The sequence below is a fragment of the Meriones unguiculatus genome, chromosome 7 (assembly GCF_030254825.1).
Source record: "Meriones unguiculatus strain TT.TT164.6M chromosome 7, Bangor_MerUng_6.1, whole genome shotgun sequence".
Taxonomy (NCBI): domain Eukaryota; kingdom Metazoa; phylum Chordata; class Mammalia; order Rodentia; family Muridae; genus Meriones; species Meriones unguiculatus.
In genome coordinates this window covers 120900761-120921407 of record NC_083355.1, presented here as the reverse complement: position 1 = coordinate 120921407, position 20647 = coordinate 120900761, and the positions used below count along the sequence as shown (strand labels likewise).

Sequence of the window (20647 nt, the reverse complement as noted above, 5' to 3'; positions counted from 1 at the left end):
AAACTGTTAGGTAAAATCTACATGTACAATGTCCAGTCCATGTGTATTTAGCAACTTAGGAGAAAGTATTTGATTATCCTATCTATCTTGACAAGTTTAAAGTTCTATACTAAATTAACTTTTATCCTTATTGGTATTACCTATATGAAAGGATTTCTTCTAAACGTAAGCTTAATTGTGGCACTATAACTAATTGGTCTTCAACCCCATCAGAGCCTTGAGAAGGAATAAAATTAGTTACTACAGTAAATAGGAAGTGCATGTTAGCAGCTTCCAAAAATAAAAAATTGACAGAAACAGTTTGCTGCCTGAACAGTCACCCATAACTCTTTATAACGTTGGAGCATCATCTTCAGCCTTCTGGCTAAGAATATTTGACAGACATATATGTAAAGGAGGAGCTATTTAGGACTTGCTTATCGTGTCTTGGCAGAGTTTAGCAGTCGACTTGTCCTGCATTTAAGCTTGCCCATTTTTGGCAGACTTTGACTGTTGTGAAGCGAGGGTGTTTTCTTTACCTGAGTGGCTTGTTTGCCATATTTGAAGCCATCTCCATATAGAGTTTCTGCAGTGCTCATTATCTTCTTTCAGGTAGATGGGTGCTGCTAGGAGATGACTTGTCTCATTGTCAAAGAATCTTTAAAATAATAAAGACACTTTTAAATGCCATATTCTGTAGGTCTCTGAAGTTTTTGAAGACTACCTATCTTTATGTAATCAAATTGTCTACAAAATCATATCTGTCTGTTAAACCTAGGATGTATATATACTCCTGTGATAAATTAGATTAGTATCTGACATGACTATAAGTTGATTAACTAGCAATTAACTTGCATTACCTAATACCTTACCAGTTTTTGATAGCAGTTTAAAAGTATTGGAAGTAACCTTGAAACTGTATCAATATACTAGAGCTTATACCAATGTATCAAAATACTTACTTTTGTTTCAACATGCAAAATCCTATACCAGGGTTAAAATTAACCTTATTTGAGAACAAATAAAACCCTAAGTTGAGAGATTCAATAATCTACCTTTTGTCTTATTCCTATAAGATATCCCTGTATATTCCTTGTTTCACTCTGAATAAGACCATTAATAATTTATAAACATCTCCCAATGACAATAAAAATTTATAGTCATAGAAAACAACCCAAAACCTACCCAACCCCTTTTTAAGGAAAATTGGACACTGTTCTCATGGATTTCTTCTAGCTGACATTTTGGATATGTAGAAATCCTGTTAGGGAGCCCAAAGAAAATTGGGAAAATTTGGTTAATTAAGCAAACAATAACATTTGTGGTCCAGTCTTTGAATGTTCAGAAATTTCAGGCTTATAAAAGTCCTGTTTGGAACAGTCTAAAATGCTGGACCAATTAAAATTAATAGCTTTCTTCAAAGTTCTCTTCGGAGCAGGCTTTAATGAGAAATAGCAATCGAAGCAGTTGAGGCAGGAACTAGCAGAATGCTGGAACATACAAGATGCTGGAACAGAAGTGTCAGTGTCTCAGCATGCTGAAGGATGAATTCTGTCAGGTTTGATCCAGCATCTCTGGTGTTCGGTTCTTTTTTTCTACAAACATATAGTTTCTTACAAGCATTATAGAGTTCTAAAGTTATAAATGTATGAGATGTGCAGGATGAAACTAAACTGTAAGCCAATATTATCTATGCCAACTAAAAGGTTAGCATAATACATTTTGAGGATATTATAGTCAAGGATTTATTGGCCAAGTATTGTTGGAGTTCTGGAGACATATTTTATGTCTCAGTCAGTTTTAGAGTTGTTCCCAAGTAAAGGCATCAGCAATATAAGTGACCATTATTATTGAACATACAATCATTATAATGTTGAAATCAAAACAAGATTGGATAGATTAAAATATCTTTTCAGGCTCTTGCGTGCCTGTTGTATTAGGCCAAGTTGCTACCTGTTTCCCTAGAGAAGCTTCCCATTAGAGAGACAAGCTGGTTGCCTTGAGCAATAGAAAATGCATGTTTTAAGTAAACTTTATATAAACTCCTTTTTAATTTAGAATATAAGCATATTATAGATATCTTGTACCTGTTTTGAGGTTTAGCCCTAGATTTTTATATATGTTGTAGCTATTTGTCCTATCCCCTTTTTTCATATAGAATGGGCAGTTATGCCTTTATAGCCAAACTTTATTTATATTTCCTCTTACCTTTAGCATTTAAGCATACCCTAGGCATCTTGTACCTGGGCTTTACATTGATAGTGGCTATTTTTTGGCTTGCCCCTTTTTTTATACAGACTGGGCAGTTATGCCTTTGTTGGACTTAAAGGGGGAAATGTTGGTATAACATTCTTTTGGAATGTATACACTTTACCCTTGTTCATTGAAATGATGATTTCTCTCCCCAACTCTCTGGTTTCAATCCAGACATTGCCTGTCTCAACTTTGTTAAACATGCCAAAATAAAGCAACCAGCCACAATGTTGTACAATGGAAAGGAAGCAGGAAGAGGGGGAGGAGCCAGAGGACAGGAAATTGGGAGGAGAGGAGGAGAGAGGGCAGAGAGCTGGAAGAGAGAGGCTGGAAGAGAAATCTTAGAACGATGTGGAGAAATTAACCTGAACCGGACTTCAGATATCACTAAAAGCAAGTATAATGTGGGAAATCTAAATGTTAGGAAACTATGAGGGCTTGGAGGTTTAGGAAGGACTAACTATTGCCCAGCATTGTGTTCTAGGTTAATTAAATAAATCCCAGGCTCTGTGTGGTGATTTGGGTATGCAGCTGTTTAGGACTAACAGCAGCATTACTAAAAGATATTTAATAGTAAATTCTAACAGCTACATACAACAACTGTGTACATTGTTCTATTGTGCATAAGTACTTTGAGCTTATTATCCTTACAGATTATGTTTTACATTACATTCTGTTTTTGCTTTGCTGGAAGTATTAAACATCAGATGTAAACGGATGCTCAGAAGATGTTTGTGAATGACTAAATATCATACACTGCGTTATGTTCACTAGCTTTACGTTATCATAGAAATACCTGAAATAATGCAATTGCGAACAGAAAACATTCAAATAAGGAACCGTTCTGGAGGTTTCATCCCCTTGTGTTTAGGGGAGGGAACATGCAGCACAGCCATTCACTCCAGGCAGAAAAGCCAGGCTCCATAGTCTCCTTCCAGGGCCACTGCCCTGCTCTAGGAAAAGCTCCAGCTAGGTCCCGCTTGAAGTTTCCACCGTTTCCAAGTGGCACCAAGCTGGGAGCAAGCCCTTGGCTGGGCCTGCAGGTGGGTATTCCGGATAACTGTAGCTGTTCTCATGCAGAGCTGTAGAAATCAGAATGCCTGCTACCAGCAGCCGGGCGTTGCAAATTTTCACGTGTATTGGCGTTAACGTTTCTCAGGAGTGTTTATTGTGTTCCTGACATTGTGCTATGTGCTCGACATAACTACGCTTTATACTAGGTGGTTCCTGTTTTTCCCAGATCTCAGAAGAAGAGACTGTGCAAGGCGCGTGGCTCTTAGAACAGTGTTTGCCCCAGAGCCTGGTGAGCTTGTGCGCACTGTGACCCGTTACACAGTATCTCCACTCTGGTTTTCACCACTGCCCGCAGTCTGTAAACAGTCCTGGAAGTCGCTTGTTAATCGTTCACTTAAATACAGATGTGGCTTGGAGTGCCTTAACTTTCTCAGGCTGTACTTGGCTGCAGGGACCCCGTGCTTACAGGCCTTCCATGATACAAGGTTGTTTTGTGGTTGGCAAGCCTGCTGTCCAGACACACTGCTAGGCTTGGATATGCTCTCAGAGGGCCCATGTATTGGAAGGATCGGTTCCCTGCCTGTGGTGCTCCCCAACAGTGCGTGATCATCAGGTTGCTAACTTCATGCATGGGTAATCCAGTGGTGAATTCATACTGAGTGAGCTGTTATGGGGTGGGGTCTGTCTGTGGAATTAGAACAGCAAGTCACGCTTCTGACAGTGTTTTTAATTGATCACATTTAATAGCGCATGACACACATGAAGACTAGAAGCAGCTTGTAGTCAGTTCTCTTCACCATGTGGGTCTCAGGGATCAAACTCAAGTTGTCAGGCCTAGTCGCAAGCACCATTTTCCTCTGAGCTATCTCGCAGGCCTTGACAGATAGATCTTACTCCTGACTTCTTCCTGGACCTTGATCTCAATACCTGTCACTAGTGAATGGCCTTTTTCTGCCATGTTTATTTGCCATGACATCTGCATTACTGTAGGCTCAGAAACATGGACAAGTGGCCATGGACTGAAGCCTCTGAAACTGTGAGCCAGAATAAATCCTTCCTCTCTGAAGTTTTGATTTCAGGGATCCTACCACCATGACAAGAGGCTAATAAACTCTAGGTGTTGTTTTGTTTGTTTTACTCCTCCTGTACCACATGCTCTCTCCAGCCCTTTATGTGTGTCTAAATCTTTGGAAGACTTTCCAGTTGCAGATGGCTAACTGGTACAGGAATCACACAGTGTACCATATTTAAATTTTCAATTGTTCAGTTTGAGATGTGGTTGATTGTAGAGCTATAATTGAGAGCGTGAACATTGAAGTTGCAGTGAATAGTTTAAGACTGAGATGTTGGGGTAGGAGAATGTGTCAAAGACTAAGGAAAGTAAAACGAGCCACTCAAGGAAATGGAAGTTCAGGGAATGTAGGGATAGAGGAGAGTGGAAGAGGAAAGCCACGAGAAGATGCTGTCAGGTCAGCAGGCTCCGCGTGCTTCACTCCAGGACGGGTGGAGGGAAGTAGACATACAGTAGGGACGTCACAGTGCAGAACTGACAAAGGTGATAGGGCCTGCCTGCCCCAGCGTCCAGGCAATAGGGTGGAGAATGTAGACAGAGATATTTGAAGAGGTAGTCTCAAAAGGGCCAACGGACCAACATAAACAGTTTGTATGGTAAGACAAAGCTGGCCTCTGAAGTTGGCTTTTTCACATATGCTTTGTGAACTTGGGTGTTTCCATACCCCCTAAAAACCTTAATTTTCAGATCTTTGGTAAGTCCATTGGGATGTTAGCATAGAAGACATCTGGTAACATTTCTTCCTCGTAGCGGGTATTAAATGATAGCTTCCATTATGAACGATGGAGAAGGTGGGAGGTCGTCAGGAAGGACTTCCAAGTTTTCTGTTTGCACAGTTAAAAGACCTAGATTAATTTGTCTGATTTTTAAACATTGCCTCTGAGGAATCTGTTTGGAAATGCATCCTGTCATAAGACAGTGACAAAGTGACACGCCTAGGATGTGTCTGAGTGGAAAGAATAGAGTTGGTAAGCATTAGCTTACACATGAAAGTAAATAGGAAAGCAGATGAGGTACCCGTCACACGTGGCCAACTTGAAGCCAGAACCCCTAGAGAGCAGCACTGGGCTGCGGCCGAGTAAGGCCAGGGAAGTGAGGTGGTCGGCATGGAATGCGGCCCGTGCAGCACAGGAGAACTTGGGAAGATTGAGCATGGGAGTAGAGCAAGGTTAGGTTGAAGAAGAACCGTATTTGCCAGCAAGTGAATTGTCAGTGACTTCCGTCATGATATTCAACGGTGATGGAGACACACTAACTTGAGTGCTTTGAAAAGGGAAAGAGTGACAAAGAATAAAGGAAACATAAATCTAAGAATGGGAAGTTAAATGCTGGCTAAAAGGTAAACAGGGAGACAGGGAAGAGTGGAAGCATGGAGTACAGGGTCAGGGCCACTCTGTCATGTTTTGGCTTGGGGGTGAAGGACATCTGCTGACAGAAATGACGTCCACATGGCGGAGTGCTTGGCGACAGAGTACTGCAGCCAGCCACAGACAGCGAGTGTGGACGTGCTGTGTTCACACTAGGACCCTTTGAACAGTTCTGGTTGCACTCTGTTTCACCCCGGACCCCCTGGAGGAGTCTGCAGAGACTGGCAGAGACACATAGTAACAGGGTCACGGAAAAGAAAAATCAAGTCATTATGCAGCAATAGCTTCTCAGTTTTAAAGATATTATTTTTGATTATCTGGGGTGGCAGTTGCCCTCAGAGGCCAGAACAGCGTGTTTGGATCCCCGGATCCAGGTGTTGGTAAGCATCTGACATAGGTGAACTGAACTCTGTGACAGAAACGGCACACGCTGCTGAGCCGCCTCTTCGGCCTGCAGCAGCAGCACCTTTTGACGTGGTCGCTGGGTGCTATCGGTGTGGGGAAGTAGCATGGTTGAGCTTGCTGACTGGCACTTGCATTCTTAGTGCTCAGAGGAGTGCTTGAGGGAGATGGATCACGATCTAGTGAAGAAGAGGAGCAGGTAAAAGATGATGACCCTGGAGAATAGGGTGACAGTGACAGAGCAGGACACCCGGCGTCTCCCTCTGGCTTCCCTGCGTGTGCACACACCAAACAGAAAACAAATGGGGTGAAACAAAAAAATAGACAAAACTAGGTAATGATTGAGGTCAGAGAACCATTTTCAGATGTATGGTGAAGAATGGCATTCCTAAAGAGGGAAGGAAGGTTTGACCTGAAATCGGAACATCGCTAAAGAGTCAGCCATCCAAAGATCTAGCAGCAGAGGCACCCTGCCAAGCTGGAGATGATGCGCAGAAGCACTGCAAAGAAGAGCGCTCTGGTTTGTTTAGAAGTAGACTGAGCCAGGGAAAGACAGGTATTGGCTCGCAAGGGCCCTCCATGTCCTGCTGCAGTTTCATGGCTTCCTGGTAGTGGACATGGAGGCAGCGTACGGAACTTGAGCTGTCTGGGAAACATCCAGATGGAGAATAGTACCAGCTCTAACTATATAAAGCCAGTTACACCTTGCCTTACGTTATTCATCGGATAATTTGTCAAGTTGTATAGACCTTGAACAGACGGAAATACAATATGGAAGATTGTGGAGTTCCATAGGGATGTGGTGAAGGCCTCTAAGGATTCTGGGATCTGTAAGCAACTCCTGAAATAATGAAGGTTGTGTTAGAATGTAATGGACATCAACATGACCTGAAAGGTGTGACCCACTGTTGTCTGAGTGATAGCTAGAAATTCGTGGTTAGAATAGCTCCTGGCCTTGGGGACGTAAAGAATGCGTCCCATTTAGAAATGCCTGCACTTTTCTCGGGTCCCATGGTGTACAGCGTCTGTTCAGATGGAACTCTTCCCAGGCTGTTTGTTCCCGTGGCGCAGCCACTGTGATTCCGGGTGCACACGTGGTGTGAGTAGTTTCCCCAGCCAAGGTCATACTTAAAGGATCTCTTACAGAACATTTCAGCATGTAAAAATCTAGGGTACATTAAGGCAGAGTGATCATACTTTGTACTTGTATGTTGGTCTAAAGTATATGATTTTACCTATGAAAAACCAGCTTGACGGTAAGATATGTGTCCCCCTTTCCTTTTGAGGGGTAAGGCTACCAGTGGGGAGTGAATTTAGGCTTTGCACATTGGGGAGCAAGTCCTTCACTACCGAGCTTCAGCTCCAGCCAGAAAGCTTGTGTGTGTGTCTGTGTGTGTGCATGTGCGTGTGTGTGTGTGTGTGTGTGTGTGTGTGTGTGTGTGTATGTGTGTCTGGGGGAGATGGAGAGAGGGGGGACAGACGGGGACACAGACACACACTCACACACACCTACCTCACTGTCATGTTGCCTGGGACTTGCTATGTAGACCAGGCTGGCCTCCATCTCACAGAGATCTGATTCTTTAATGCTGAGATTAAAGGTGTCTACCACAGTACCTGGCAGAAGGGATTCTTAAAGTCAGTAAGAGACATGAGTTTTAGGGAGGTCAGGGTGACTGGGGCCTCTGAGCTAAGAGCAGAGTCCCCAGTGTGCACTGATGATGTCATAGCCGGGGCCTCCCTTGGGTCACTTCACTTACCGTGTGTGCTGATTCAGAGGCACACACGTGATGAAGGTCTTGAACCCCTTCCTAGCAGAGTTTGTTTTACATTCAGCTACTGCGTCGTCAGGTCCAGCTCTAAGATTGAACCCACCCACAGATGAAGTATTGTGGGGGTGCAATGTATGACTTCGGCTAACATTTTTGTGGGTTTCTGTTTTTGAGACAGTGATTCCCTGTGCAGCCCTAGCTGTCCTGGAACTCACTGTGTAGACCAGACTAGCCTTGAATTCAAAGAGATCCAGCTGCCTTTGCCTCCTGAGAGATGGGATGAAAGGTGTGTGTTACCACACCCAGCAGCTTCTGAGACAAAAAAAGGTTACAATGCTCCAGCGTGTAACACAAGTGCACTAGATGTTCCAGGTGAACTAGTGGTGACTTCAGCTAACGGGATTGGTGTGTAGGCTGTGCAGAGCTGTGCAGTTCTGTGTAAGGACTCGAACATCTGTGGACTCTAGCATACGGGGATAGATGGAGCAAGGTTCCTGCAGTCAGCTCCTCGTGGCTGCTGAAGGGTGGCTCTAATTGTTTTACCAGGGTGCTCCCAAGAAGTCTGGGGGAGGGGCGCTGTGGGAGGTGAGGCTGAATGAGGATGGCAGAGTCGAGACGGGTTGTTTGCTGATAAAAATGTAGTGTTTCTTACTTGGTGTTTAAAGTACTGCAAGTCTAGTCGTGGGATAAGCTCTTTATTGTGTTTCACTTGCCGTAGCTTATCCTTGCTGTACCACTCAACTCAGTGACTAAGGGAGATGGGTGACTGACAGGAGCAGACAGTTGTGTGGCTGTAGCCAGGGATTTGTGAGCACTAACTCACCCCTACATCAGAGCTCTGCAACAGCGCATTTGTGAATTGATCTTTTCTTTCCAGTCTGCTCACAGGGTGGGTCAGACCTGGAGATAGAGCTGATGTAGTGCACACTGCTTAGGATGCTGAGGCAGGAGGATGACAGCTGAATTATGTGGTGAGCTCTAGGCCAGCCTGTGCTGCATAGCAGTGCCCTGTTTCAAGAGAATAAAGTAAGAAAACATTTAATTAATTGTTTCTAGACTAGAAAAATGCAAAATTTGTCATCGGTAAAAGATGTTTGCTTAACTGTTTAGAAATGAGAACGCCCACAATACTTAACCCTTTCACTAGTTATTCTTTATTCCTGTACTTGCTGGGTTGGTTTGTTGTTTGAGACAGGGTTTCCCTGTGTAGCTCTGGCTGCCCTGGAGCTTGATCTGTAGACCTCAGGCTCAGAGACCTGGCTGCCCCTGCCGCACGTGTGCTGAGATGAAAGGCACGCGCCGCCACCTTTATTCCTGCACGCTCTTAGCACATGAGATACATGGTGGCTGGGAATGGTAGTTTAAACAGTTTACAGTTATGTAGCATTCTCAGCCTAGCATCCAGGCAGCTGGATGGATGCGTATGTTTGGGGAGGGTTAACCGGTATATATCATTAACCCCTTTGCTTTCGTGTATTGCTAAAAACTAACATTTTAGAGCTTTAACATGTCCACATGGATTTAGAAATAGCGTTGTAATGCCCTGTTTCTCTGTCTCTCTAGGTCAGCAGCAAGGACAGGATGGAGTGAAGGTGCAGCAGGCCACCATAGCTCCCGTGACAGTGGCGGTTGGAGGGCTCGCCAGCGCCACCATAGGTGCTGTCAGCCCTGAGCAGCTCACGCAGGTGCACCTGCAGCAGGGCCAGCAGACCCCTGACGCAGACGTGCAGCCCGGCAAGAGGCTGCGCAGAGTCGCCTGCTCCTGTCCCAACTGCAGGGAAGGAGAAGGAAGGTAACGCTCTCTTCACCCCGCTCTGCCGCTAAGCAGTGGCTGGCCTGCTGCTCCGCCCTCTGCAGCCTCTCAGCTGTTTCCCAGAGGCTGAGGACAGGCCACACAGGAAGTGAAGCTGGTCTGCTTGAGGAACAGTCTTCTGCTTCCTGCTTCCTAAGTTCTTAATAAGTGAATCTCCTTTTGCGCTTACTAGCTAAAAACTTTGAACAGCTCTGTTGACTTCAGACTAAGTCCTGAGCCATACTGTTGACCCTTTTGCCATATGCAGTGTTGGACATGTCACACAGATGGAATCATACGTTTGAATTTTTGACATGTTCCATTCATTTCTTCTGTGGACAAATAATAGTTAGTGCATACAAACACTTGTTTATCCCATCACTTGAGTATACAGCTGAGCTCTTCCCTTATTGACCAGTGTGAGTAATGCTACTGTACATGGAAGTGTTTGTGCAGGATTCACATGTGTGTGCCTGTGTATGTGTGTGTGTGTTCTGTCTGTCTGTATGAGTGTCTGTGCGTCTATGTGTGTGTCTGTGCGTCAGTGTGTGTGTCTGCATCTGTGCGTATGCTCTGTGCATCTGTGTGTCTGGTCTGTGTGCGCATCTGTGTGTCTGTGTATGCGTGTGTGTGTCTGTGTGTTTGTATGTCTGTGTGTCTGTGTGTGGAAATAGAGTTTTCAGGTTGTCTGGTAACTGTGTAACCACTAAGGAAGCGCCACACTAGTTCTTACAGTGATTGCGCCACTTCTGTGTTCCCACCAGCACAGCAGGAAGAAGGGTCCAGTTTCTGTATAGAATTTGAAGTCAGGCTGTGGTCACTCTGAAAGTGAAGTCACAGGAAGTTTGATTGACATTTCCTGAGTGATCATGACGCCGGCCACCCTTTTGTTTGGTGTTGATAGTCTGTGTGTCATGCTTCATCGCACGTACAGCAATTCTTGACCCGTAGTTCTTAAAATAGCATGCAGCAGTAGCTCTTTGCGCAGTGGTGCTCTTTGTATAACAGTAGTTCTCATTCCGGTGTCATTTCCCACCTGTTTCCTAATGTGTGAGATGCCCGTACACCATCAAGATTGTGTCTTTCAAAGCACAAAATCTTTTGAAGTATAATTTTTTTGGTTGTTTCTTCTCCTTGGTTGTTTTTGATATCATATTGAAGACTCTATTGCCAAATCTAATGAATGTTCATAGTTGTTTTGTTTTTTGAGTTTTAGATATGATAGTTCTTGGTTCCTTTTTTGGTTTTTTGTTTTTTTGGGGTGTTTTGAGACAGGATTTCTGTGTGTAGCTGTGACTGTCCTGGAGCTCACTCTGTAGACCAGGCTGGCTTCGAACTCACAGAGATCCACCTTCCTCTGCCGCCGACTGCTGGATAAAAGGTGTGCGCCACCGCTGGCCAGCCCTTAGTTCCTCTTTAGCTGTGGTATGAAGGAGCAATGCACACAGCATCATTTACTGAAGTTTCTTTTCCCTACTTAATCGTCTTGTCTTAAAAGTGTTCTAAGTGTTTAGCGACTTCGGGGACTCTGTGAGTCTTCGTATCAGCTTATCAGTTCTGCAGGGAAGCTATGGTGTTCTGACGGAACTGAGGGGGCGCTGTGCTCAGCTTGGGGTAGTGACAATATAATGGTGAGTCGTCAGGCCCATTTTTCGTTTATTTAGATTTTTGCTAATTTGTTTTCTCAGCATTTTGTGATTTTTTTTTAAAGAGTGTAAGTTTAGCATTAGTTAAACGTATTCCTGTTAAATCTTGATGTCACTGTAAATGAAGTCTTCCTCATCATTCCAAGTGTATAGCATTACATTGGCTTTTGTGTATTAACCTTATATTGTAGAACGTTGCTGAATTTTTTCCTTTGTGGTTTTTTAATGGTTACTTAAGATTTCTACATCTCCTGGGCTGAAGAGAATCTCAGCAGTTAAGAGCACTGACTGGCAGAGGACCCTGGTTCAAGGCTCAGCACCCACATGGTAGCTTACACCTGTCTGTAACACCATTCCCAGGGATCCAGTGACCTCTCCTGGCTTCCGTGGGCACTTGTACACATGTGGTACATGGATGTGAGTAGGCAGAACACTCACCCATAAAAATAAAAAAATCGAAGAATTAAATAAACCAAAAATACACACTGGAAAAGACCGCATCTTTAACAAATGGTGCTGCTCAAGTTGGATGTAAAAGAATGAAAATAGATCCTGACTCACCAGGCTATACAAAATTCAACTCCAAATGGATCAAGACCCTCAACACAAAACCTGATATACTGACTCTGCTAGAAGAGAAAGCAGGGAATATCTTTAACTCATCGGCACAGGAAGGGACTTTCTGCACGGAAGACAGACAGCACAGGCACTAAGACCAGTAAGTGGAGCCTTCAGGCTGGAGAGGTGACTGCCCTTGCAGAGGACTCGGCCCAATGCTCGCCACCCACGTGTTAGCTCACAACTACTTGTAATTCTAGTCCAGGGGATCTGGCGCCCTCCCTTGGGCCTCACAGCAGCAGGTGTCTTGTGAAGTGGAAGTCTCTTTCTTTGGAAACTAAGGTGTGTCATGTGACTGTGTTTTGTTTTGGTTCCAAATGTGGGATGTGGAAACAGCCCCAAGGAAAACAGCTCCAGGAGGGGCAGCATGATGTGGTCAGCCATGCAAGTGGCATGCTTGCATGGCATGGCTGCAAAACATCTTTGTTTGGACTCTGACACATGGAAGCCCACAGACAGTGAGACAACACTTGCTGCATCTCTACGCTTTTGCGTTGTACGGTTCACATCATGTGCTGGTCTTCTCAGAGAGAAACGCTTCACAGAACTTCTCAGGCTGCTTGGTGGATCTGTGCCATTTGGGCAGAGTTTAGCCTCGTCTACTGAGTCCTTCCGCTGCTGTTGAAGGCTGTTGCTGCTGCTGCTGCTACTGCTTTGCTGTTTGACTAGGCTCCTGTTATCCTGATGACTGAGTTTGGTAATCCCCAAAGACCCATTGACCCTTATCAGCAGGAAGTAGATAAAAGAGGTCTGCAGTCTCTCTCACTACTAATCTCCTACCTAAGTAAGGGGGAGGGAGGGTTGGAAGGGAGGTAAAGGCATTTAAGAACCTTAAATAAAGTAGGTATTTAAAAAATCTAAGCCTACAGTCTTGCAGGTGGTATACAAACATATCTGCAGTCAAGACACCAAATAAATGGGACTTCATGAAACTAAAAACCTGTGGGGCAAAGGACAACATCGTTTGGACAATGAAGTAACTACTCATCCACTAGATGTTATTATCTAGAATATGTAAGGGACTAAAAACATTGAACATCAAGAAGACAGCTCAGTTAAAAAGTGGGGTACAGAAATAAGCAGTTTTCAAGGATAAAGCACAAATGGCTGAGCTCTTTCTTAAATATTCAGCATCCTTAGCTGTCAAGGTAATTAAAACCACCCTGAGATTTCATCTTATCTTAGAATGGCCATGATCAATTAAACAAATGGCAGAGAGCACACTGATGGCGATGCAGGGAAAGGGAGACCCTGTTTGTTGCTGGTGGGAGTGGAAACCTGCACAGCTCCTATGGAAAACAGTGTAGAGGTTCCTCTGGAAGCTGTGAACTAATCCACTTCAAGGTCCACCTGCACCAGTCTTGGGCATACACCAAGACTCTGCTCTCCTGCAGAGACACTTGCTCATCCATGTTTACTGCTGCTCTCTTCATAACAGCCAGAAGTTGGAAACAGACCAGATGGCCATCGAGGGATGAGTGGGTAATCAAAGTGTGGTGCATTTACACAGTGGAATAGTGTAATGAAATTTGCAGGTAAATGGATAGCGCTATAAAAAGCAAAAACGTGCTGAGTAAGGTAACCCAGATCCCAGAAGACAAACATCACATGTTCCAAGGAAGCGGAGATGGATAAAGTGAAGCTGTTGAGACAACTAGAACAAGAGTGAGTAGGGAAGGAGATGGGAGAGGGAATACTGAAGGCCATTCGGAGAAAAGCTGCTTCCACATATGGGAACCTGCTACCGCAGAAGCTTCCTAAATATGTACGACAGGAATTTAAATGGAGTCACTGAGTAAGAGGGATGACAGTGCCCCAACTAGACACTGTGTGCCGCTAGGTAAGAGCGTTGGTGCCAGGAATGGGTACATGCCTGGGCTCACAGGCTCGCATCTTGTTGAATCATTACCCAATGGGGTCCCCTCAAGCCAGCAAACATCACAAGCTGCTGCCCAGGCTGTCGTTGCTCTGCACATCTTCACTGTAAGGGCCTGTTTCTGAGGAAGCTTCACTGCTACTAATTAGCATTCATTGTTTGGGAAGATACTTTGCATACTTCAAGAGAAAGATAACCCAGCTACAAACCCTGCAGCCTGCTTGCAAGAAATTCTGATTCAGTTGTGCACAAATGTTATGGGAGCAGTTAGCCACTTTAACACTGATTCAAGGCCTTCTTCATGAGATGGAACATATACCTAAAACTGATCAAGTGGCCAAGAGCCTGAGGGTAGTTAGGTCACAGCCTGGGGAAAACTTACTTGTCTGCTGAAGGAACCCAGCAGTGAGTGACTCCTGAGGACACACTGCTGTACTCACGGGTCAGCGCCTTGTCAGCCTCGCCAGAGAAGCTTCTTGCAGCAGAGGGGCACCAACACGGAGCCCCATGAGTGGACACTGTACAGAGTGAGAGCACACAGTCCTGAGTGGGAGGCGTTGTCAGCCTCCTCCCCTTCAGCCTTGGGGTTGTAGTCAGAAGAGCTGGAAGGATTGTCTGAGCCACAGGTGGTGGATGGCCCCAAGGAGGCAGCAGCATCCAGACATAATAGGGCTGATGCACAAATTCCAAGACACTGACCTGCACAAGGCTCAAGGTAGATGGGGTCCCAGCACTGAGAGGAGCGGGCATGAGGTCCGTTCTCAACCAGGAAGCTGTTTGCGATTGATACCCACTAGTAAGGGAAAGCCAGTGTTCCGGTGTTCCGTAAGGAGTGTCACTGGGTGTGGCTGCTGCACTCCGGGCAGTTCCTGCCCTGGTAACCGGCCATCACACAGCTAACTCTGCGTCTTTTGGTGTGTGTCCTCTTTTTATTTTATTTTGCTTTGTTGCTGCAATTTTTGTCTCGTTAGTCTTTTGCTGGTTCTGACTTTCGTTTTTGCGGTTTTGTTTTCTTTTGAAAAAGACAACATAAAGTTGCTTGGTTGGGGAAATGGTGAAATTCTTGGAGGAGTCAGAGAATAGGACATGATCAAAATACTCGCTGGGAAAAAATAATAAAGAATTCTATATTATAGCATTATATGTACTATAGTAGTATACATACAGTATGTGTATAGATACAGTTATAGTATCTGAATGAAAATAAGTCGGTTTTGCTTTTCCCACCCTGGAGAATTCCTGTTTGTTTGGTGTTTTATTGGGGCAGGGGCACAGATTATCTAGTTCTCACCGTTTAAATATTACTTTAGCTCTAGAATCCTGGATCACGTTGAGGAAGCTCCCAACTGTTCTCTCTTTTCTTTCTCATTTTAATCATAAAAGGATTTTTATGTCAGACACTGTATTGCATTTGTTAGAATGAACATGAACTTTTAAAAACAATTCTGCATAGTTTGTTACATAAGTACTTGGTACAAGTCAAAAGATTTTTGCACACGTGTGGTAAAATCCTAGTCGTGGTATGTAATTCTCTCCACAGGTGACTGGGATGTGTCTGCTGTGCCTTCTCTCTCCTGCTTTCCCCCGTTCCTCTGCCAGCCTCTTGTGTTTGTTTGCTTTTGCCTCCAGAGAATCCGGCACCAGGAGCATGTGCCGCTACACACTGCATAGTTTGCTAATGTGGAGGCTTCTTCTCATCTGTGTTCATGTGCTAGTCTCTGCTCTTCTTGTACATTCTTTTGTTGATGATATTGGCCTCCTAAAGTGAGTTGGGAAGTATTCACTGCAGTTTTATTTTTGAACACATCTTTGAAAAGCTGGCACTTATAAAAACAGCACAGGACGACGTGGTTATAGTACCACACGCCTGTAATCCCAGCACTGGGAAGCAGCCAGATGGATCTCTCCTCAATATTAGGCCAGCCTAGTCTACATAGTGAGCTCCAGGACAGCAGGGCTGTGTCATGAGACCTTGTCTCAAAAGCAAACAACAAAAAAATGATGTGTATTTGGGGAAGGGATTCCACCAGCAAAACTATTTGGCCATAGGCGTTGTGTAGTTCTGACTAATTCTTTTTGTTACAGATTTATTTTGAATGACCGGTTGTATTTGTTTGTTTGCTTTTGTCAGTTTTCAAATTTTCTATCTAAGACCACGTCTGCCTAAGTGGTTGATGACAGATTTGTTCCTACTGTTCCCTAAGAGCCTTTTTATTCTCATGAGACTGGTAGTGATTTTCCTTTGAGAGGGAGTTTATTGAGTCTTTATCTTGGTTAGTTTAGCTGATGCGTTATCACTTGTGGACTTCGGGAGCACACGCTTGACATTCTCTGATCTCAGCGTGCACTCTGGCTTTCTACCCTCCGTCTTCCCACAGACTCACCGACCTGAGCGTAAGCGTCAGCCTTATCTCCAGTGACACCGTCCTTCCCCAGGCACCTTTACAACAGTTGTTTCCTTTTTAAAACCAGCCCTTCACCTAAACTTGAGCTCCTTTGCGGGTTGTCAGTCTCTTTGACCCGGAGCTTATTCGGTGTGAATTTTGGAATTGGGGCTCTTGGTAGAAAGTGGGGCAGGAATGAATGCTTGGAAGCAGAGAAGGCAACAGTCTCACATTCTTAACCCTGCGTCTTCCAGCTGGGCCGCTCCAGTCTGTGAACTGTGCGTAAAGGTCAGAACCGCCTGCACCATACCGTTTTCATCATGTCACAGTTACTGCAGGGCCAGGTGAACTGGCCGCAGGGTACTTGTCAGCCTCTGGAGCTCGGCCTCAGCAGCAGGCAGAGTGAGAAGCACTGTGCCCTGCCCCTCTCAGGATGATGGCTGTTTGGCTGAAACAGGACCAGGAGGAGCCCTGTTTGTGCCTGAACTGTTCTGTAACTCCCCTTGTCACGGAGGTGGAAGGGACGAAAAGGAGTGAGTCTTAGATACATAGCTCACTGTTCTTACCGGCTCCTTTAGATTTCAGAGGGAATATTAATATTTTCTGTTATTTGTTTTCAGTACTGTGACCAGAACCTCTTGAACAGTGGGCTGGGAAATAACTTTATAATGTATAAGTTTTTGCTGAGCGTGGCTTTATGGAACTCCTTGTCAAACTGCCCTGCTGGAAGTGAATGTTGGTACCCTACATTAGAAATTGAGGTTAGCCGTCCCTTCGATATTTAGAGGAGAGTTTTCCAGAGTTTTGTTTTCCTTTCTCAGATGTGGGTTTCATGCCTACAATTGTAACCATAGGGAGGCTGAGGCAGGAGATTGTGAATTTAGGATAGCCTCTACTCCATAGTGAGGTCAGGCGATCGGAGCTATGCGGTAGCTATAAATTCTGAAGCCTACCACATTTTACATGGACGTTTTTTATAGTACCTTAATGAAGCTTTTTCTCCCATTTCTTTGAATTCTGCGTGTTGAGCACAGGCAGAGGCTAGCTCGGGTGTGATGGTGTTGGTTCTTTCTCTAGGGGCAGCAGTGAGCCAGGAAAGAAGAAGCAGCACGTGTGCCACATCGAAGGCTGTGGGAAAGTGTACGGCAAGACCTCTCACCTCCGAGCACATCTTCGCTGGCACACTGGAGAAAGGCCTTTCATATGCAACTGGATGTTCTGCGGCAAAAGATTCACCCGGAGCGATGAGCTTCAGAGACACAGAAGGACCCACACAGGTGCGCTGCTCTGTCGTGGGCTACGGCTGCTCTTTCTGCACTGTTGGAGGGCGGGGTGTCCTGCCTTCCTCTTGACACACATTTCTGTTCCCTCCTAAATTTTATTAACATATTTATATGACCTGCAATTTGTTCCTTTTGCTTTTCTAAAGTGTGTGTGTACATATGTATGTATACATACACATATAGAAACATACGTGTGTGTATATATATTATACACACACTTTAGAAAAACACTATGAATATAACTGTATTAGTGTGTTAATTTTGTTTAACAATATTATATATATATATTAGCAAAAATAATATAAAAGAGGATTAAATTATGATGGTAAAGGTTTTGCTAGTGCAAGGGCGTCTTGGCAGTTGGGAGCCAAGGTATACCAGTGTCACTCCACGCAACCAACATCACACAAGAGGTTTATTGGAAAGAAGAAGAGATTGGCAGCTGCCACCAAAGGGGAAGAGAGCCAGCAGGAGGCTGGGCAGAAGGGAGGAGGGTTTTGGAGCCTGTGCAGTGGGCTGGTAGAGAGGTACCACATGGCTGGTTATTGTTTGGTCAGTGTCTCCAGGCCTCAGGGGCTCCAGGGCAGGGCAGGGGCAGGAGGTGTTTCCCTGGCCCTGGTCCCTAAAGTGATGTTGGTGACGTTGACTAGTCTTCTGTTTGTCCTGCAGACCCGGGGAGTGTCGAGCATAGTTTAACAGATACCCACCCACTCACAGTCCTGTGGCTCTGTTGTTATTTTAGTAAATGAACTCACTGAGGACATCTGTCAGAGTGAGCAGCCACCGTCAGTCATATTCTAGTATATTTTAAAACTCATCTATGTTATTTGTGGGTTTACATAGAAAGTTACGTTGTGTACGTGTCATAAAATTTTTTATTTTTACCGACGTCCACATATGCATGTTTATAGTCAAGAGATGGAGCGGTCTGTCACGTGATTAGCACTCTGCGCTGAATCATTTCCTGCCCTGCTGGTTATTGTTTGGTTATTTGCTGTCACCAGCTTCGCTGCCGTGACGGTACTGGACGTGAAGAGGGGCAAGAGTATTCGGTCAGAGAGCATGTGTTTGGTAGCAGAGTCTCCACAGCGGCCGCTGACCATTCCCGCTTGACCGGTGTGATAGAAGTACCTCTTCATGTGCTCCCAGTACTGTACAAGTTCATACTACTCTAACGTGGTTTCCCTCATAAAGTTTGTGTTTTGTGACTGTCCTGAGATAAGGTGTCTTCTCATACGTGTTCTCTTCTTTCTTCTGGGTTGCTTCTCAGTCATGTTAATTACATGTTGTAGTTTTCCTACCTATTTTTGTGTTACCTTTTGTCATACAGAAGTTTTACACATTTAGCTACAGAACTTGTTTTTAGTAAAAACACACACACATTTAAAGCCTAGCATATTTTGAAGTTATTTGAAACTTTTTTCTTACAACTTTTGAGTTTTTTGTTTCTTCCTCCCATTTGGTCCTTTAGATTGCCCAGACTAGTGATTTTATTTCTTTCCTTCCTCCCTCCCTTCCTTCCTCCTTCACTTCTTCCTTCCCTCTCTTCCTCCCTTCTTTCCTTCCTCCCTCCCTTCCTCCTTCCTTCCTTCCTTCCCTCCTCCCTCCCTCCCTCTTTTCTTTTACTTCCTGTCCTTTTTTTCTTTTTTCTTGCTGTGTGTATGAGAGAGAATAATGAATTGAGGCTATAATTTTTTCATATGAAAATCCATTTTTGACTAGTTTGTTCTTCTGCACTAATTTACAGTAACATTTCTCTCAGATTGCCCCTGTAGTTGTGCCTTACTTTCTCGGTCCACTGTCAGGAAGCTTTTTTCCATTTGTCAGTTCATATATCAGTGCCATCCAGTTTTACATACTGTAAGCTGTATTAAATCTCCACATCCAGTGAGAGCACATGTAGGCCCTTACCTCCTGCTTAGAACATGCCTCGTTCTTACTGCGTGCATTTCGAGTCACCAGTTAACTTACACAAGTTGGATGCAGGAATTCTAGAATTGGCCTTTCTTGCGAGCTGCTGTGTACTGGGTATTTGATGTGTTCCTTCGTGTGTGCTACAGCACACCGTGAGGTAGGAACAAGCCTAGCCTGCAGATCAGAAGGCAGGCCCTGTGCCCCTCCCCCACAGCACAGTTTGTTGGATGAGTCACAAGTCACCATCACCATGCCCCGCACTGGCATGTGTGGAGCAGAACACATGGGCATTAGCATGTTGCTCTGTCAAGGAGTTCTCTGGGAGCTCCGACTTACGTTGTAACCAGTCAGTGTTGCACAGGCCCGTCGGTGAAGATTCAGGGTCTCCTCTCTGGACTTGCAGGGGAAAGGCTGAAGAAGCCAGGAACTGCCATGGAGTTGATTTGAAACTTTGCATTGTGATTGCACTGTTTTTGATAAATGATAGGTTTTAAAGTGTCGCGCGCAGCCTTTGCCGATAAGGATGACGCAGCAACAGAGGATTTGTCCAGCAGCAGTTTTATTGCGAAGCTCTTGAAAGTAGATGGAGAAGGACCCCAAACCCTGTGCGTGCTCTGCTTAAATAGCCAGCAGGGTGACTTGCTCGTCTGTGATTGGTGCTTTACACAAAACCCAATTAGCATGTGTTCTCCAATAGGGAGAACAACCAAACCTACATTAGCATAAAGTGGCGCATGCGTACATCGCAAGACAACGTTTGGCAAGAAGAACCAGGAAGCAGGAAATCGGCGCCATCTTGTAATGGCGGGAGCGGCTCCCGACATCAAGTCTCTGTGTCACACGCCCATACTTACACAGATACACAAAATATACTTATTCAATGATACCTATTGCAGAATCAAATTCAGTAATTTATGGTATGTATTCTCCTCTTGCCCCCCTCCCCCCTTGAGATAGGGTCTCATAGCACAGGCTGGCATCAGACTTTATGTGTTTCTGAGGATGAATTGAACTTCTGGTCTTCCTAGTCCCTCTGCCCCCACCTCTGAGGATTTGGTTTACAGCTCTGCACCATCAAGCCCTGGTTATGCTGTGCTTGGTGCTGCACCCAGGGCTTGTGCTCACTAAACTGTCCGCTGTCTGAGCCGCAGCCCTAGTCTCTTCCTGCCCCGCCTCCTTGTCCTCCCTCCTTACCTCCCTCCCTCCTGCTCATTTTAATAGGACCTAAGTTTTAATCATCTGCTCTTACTAATTCAGACTCATGTTTACTTCATG

At 44.8% G+C, this 20647-nt stretch overlaps 1 protein-coding gene across 2 annotated transcripts in view; it reads left to right on the top strand.

The window, feature by feature from the left end:
• The window catches only part of Sp4 (Sp4 transcription factor), a 67395-nt gene that overhangs the window by 29409 nt on the left and 17339 nt on the right, over positions 1 to 20647 (top strand). The window contains exons 4-5 of one of the 2 annotated variants that reach the window (XM_021640908.2): positions 9423 to 9651; positions 17253 to 17452. In XM_021640908.2, the coding sequence (XP_021496583.1) occupies positions 9423 to 9651; positions 17253 to 17452 (429 nt within the window). The remainder of the gene's footprint in view (positions 1 to 9422; positions 9652 to 17252; positions 17453 to 20647) is intronic. The other variant, XM_060388296.1, reaches the window with a different exon arrangement.